Source organism: Penaeus vannamei, chromosome 43 (genome assembly GCF_042767895.1).
Source record: "Penaeus vannamei isolate JL-2024 chromosome 43, ASM4276789v1, whole genome shotgun sequence".
NCBI classification, from domain to species: domain Eukaryota; kingdom Metazoa; phylum Arthropoda; class Malacostraca; order Decapoda; family Penaeidae; genus Penaeus; species Penaeus vannamei.
In genome coordinates this window covers 5,118,942-5,121,441 of record NC_091591.1, presented here as the reverse complement: position 1 = coordinate 5,121,441, position 2,500 = coordinate 5,118,942, and the positions used below count along the sequence as shown (strand labels likewise).

Sequence of the window (2,500 nt, the reverse complement as noted above, 5' to 3'; positions counted from 1 at the left end):
ATATACAAATGTTAAAATAAATATGTTTCTATCCAGCCAAATGTACGCTCGTATCCCCTTATTGTTTACAAATTTTGCTGTTTGGATTTGTGAATGTCTTTCTTCCACTCAATATGAATCTCGAGCTCTTAGGTATGTTATTATTGCTTGGACATTTTCCAGTTTTGTAATTTGAGAAGATATGTTGTAGTTTAGTGTTAGAGGATGCTTGTTTACTTGGAATTTGTGAATTATTTAGAGTATTCTAGTGATAATTGATGATGGCGAAATGTGTGTTTCGGTGTTGGGTGATATGTAGAATATGCTTTATCGAAACTGTCGTAGATTTGAGTTTCATTGTGATTTCTCTTGTTGCTCCTATAGTTACAAAGTCTGTGAATTGCTGACGCCATTAAATTTGATATTGTTGACCTAATTACAATGTCTACTATCCACACATATTATTATAGTAATTGTAGTACTAAACATGGGCAGTAGGCAGTTTCTGGAAATCAAAAGTAGTTACCTTTGATAGCCAAGAGCAGCATGAAATATGTGAGTAAAAATGTTGTATGAATACTTTGCTTTGTTAAAAGCTGGAGAGAAAAAGCTTTATGAAGTGAAACTAGAAGTTGTGCAGCCAAAAGAGTGTCCATAATGTCTTCCTGCCAAAATTTGGATCAGTGATCCTTTGAAATGGCCTAACAGTGAATTACCAATTACCATTACCGATTCAGGAGACTGTAGCAATTGCACCTAGAAACAAGCACTTAGTGACAGCAAATTCTTGTTCATTCAGAATATTACTGTGAGTGCTTATGGATTCACTGTGTTAATCCAAGAATTTAAAGGTCTTTCATGTGAAAAGGCAGAGTTGTGTAGCCGTTGGTTGTTAAAACCATAATATGATGGGAAAGAAAGGTCACACCTTTCATATATCGCCGTGGATATTGTTCCGGCACCGGAATTTATAACAGTTTGGCTATTCGTCCGGCATACATGCGCACTAACTATTTGCGTGCAAACACACTTGCGCTTGTGCATTAGCCTTGCATACAAACCTTGGCGCTATTATTGTGTTGTTCATTATTCATGGCTAAGGGTAGATCGTCGATTATGGATTCCTTCAAATTTAGACCTGAATTTGCCAATTTTGCTGATGTGAAGGACAGCTTGACTAAATTTAAAGAACACTTTTGCACAGTTTTATGTCAAAGATTCAAGGACTGTTGCTGCAGCATTGAAGCATACACCAGATAAGAAAGTAAAGCCAGTTGAAGTACTCCTACTTAGTGTTTGCCTGCATCGGGAAATATGGCAATTGGGAGGGGGTCCAGGGGCTAAGCCCCCGATAGGAAAATACGGCACTCGGGAAGGGGTTTGGGGGCAAAGCCCCCGGTAGGAAAATACGGCAATCGGGAGAGGGTTCTGGGGTGTAGCCCTCGGGTTAGGAGGGATTTTTGGTTCATACGACGATCCTACTGGTAGTTTGTGCGGTTCAGATGCGGTTCACTCACTCGTTCGTTCGCGCAACACCTTGTCGAATCATCCGTGGGTGAATCTTCTCTTGGGTTTCTATATTTTTCATTTTATCATCTGAAATGCTATCCTTGGCTCGGATTTTCAATTTCCCTCATTCTTTTGCTTTTTAAAATGCATGTTATGAACGAAATCACCCCCCCCTCCCAACCCCAACCCCCGATTCCCCACGGGATCCCCCCAAATTGTTGGCGAGTGTCGGGGACTTCCTCTCTGATGGGTGCGGTCCTATCATTTATAGGCATGATAAAATCACAGAATAGGGATGAAAATCACAGAAATGTCAAACTGTAGCAAACTTAGCATGTATGTCCACTCGATCCTAAGAATAATTAAAAATTTTGATGATGTGCGCCCCTGCCGGAAAAATAGCTCTTCAGTGCAGGCTTCCGACAAAAAATGCCAGAAAAATATCCCAGCAGAGTCTCGATCCGGCTATGAATATTGCGTGAAATGATAAAGACAGACTTATTGACTGTGCGCAAGCGCGAGTGTATGCCGGACGAATAGCCAAAATGTTATAAAATCCAGTGCCGGAACAATATCCACGGCGTTCATATATTCCTAGGTCATGAGAAGAAACCTGAAAAATGGAACCAATGGCTAAGAAGCATGTTAGATGCTGATTGTAGCACTTGAGCGCCTGGTGGAAAATGTGTTTATATCTGCTCAGAACATTTTATTGAAGGTAGAGGTATAATTGATCTATATATAGTAATATATTACACCTTTTCTATTTCTAATGTAAACCTAATTTCCACCAGGCGCTCAAGCACTCCCATTATGCGTTTCATGACCTGAACCCATCGCTTCCATTTTTCAGGTTTCTGCTCGTGATCTGAGAATTAATGAAAGATTAGATCTTTCTTTCCCATCATATTGTGATTCAATCAACTCACAGCTACACAACTTCCCAGCATTTTCATGGATAAAATCTAAATTCTTGGATAAACACAGCAAATCCATAAGCATGTATTGCAAT

At 39.8% G+C, this 2,500-nt stretch overlaps 1 protein-coding gene across 1 annotated transcript in view; it reads left to right on the top strand.

Annotated features, from left to right (window-relative positions):
- Positions 1–28: 28 nt before the first annotated feature.
- Positions 29–2,500, top strand: part of Rbbp5 (retinoblastoma binding protein 5) — a 12,206-nt gene continuing 9,734 nt past the window's right edge. The window contains exon 1 of the mRNA XM_027362860.2: positions 29–132. Coding sequence (XP_027218661.1) covers positions 114–132 — 19 coding nt within the window. The 5' untranslated portion in view covers positions 29–113. The remainder of the gene's footprint in view (positions 133–2,500) is intronic.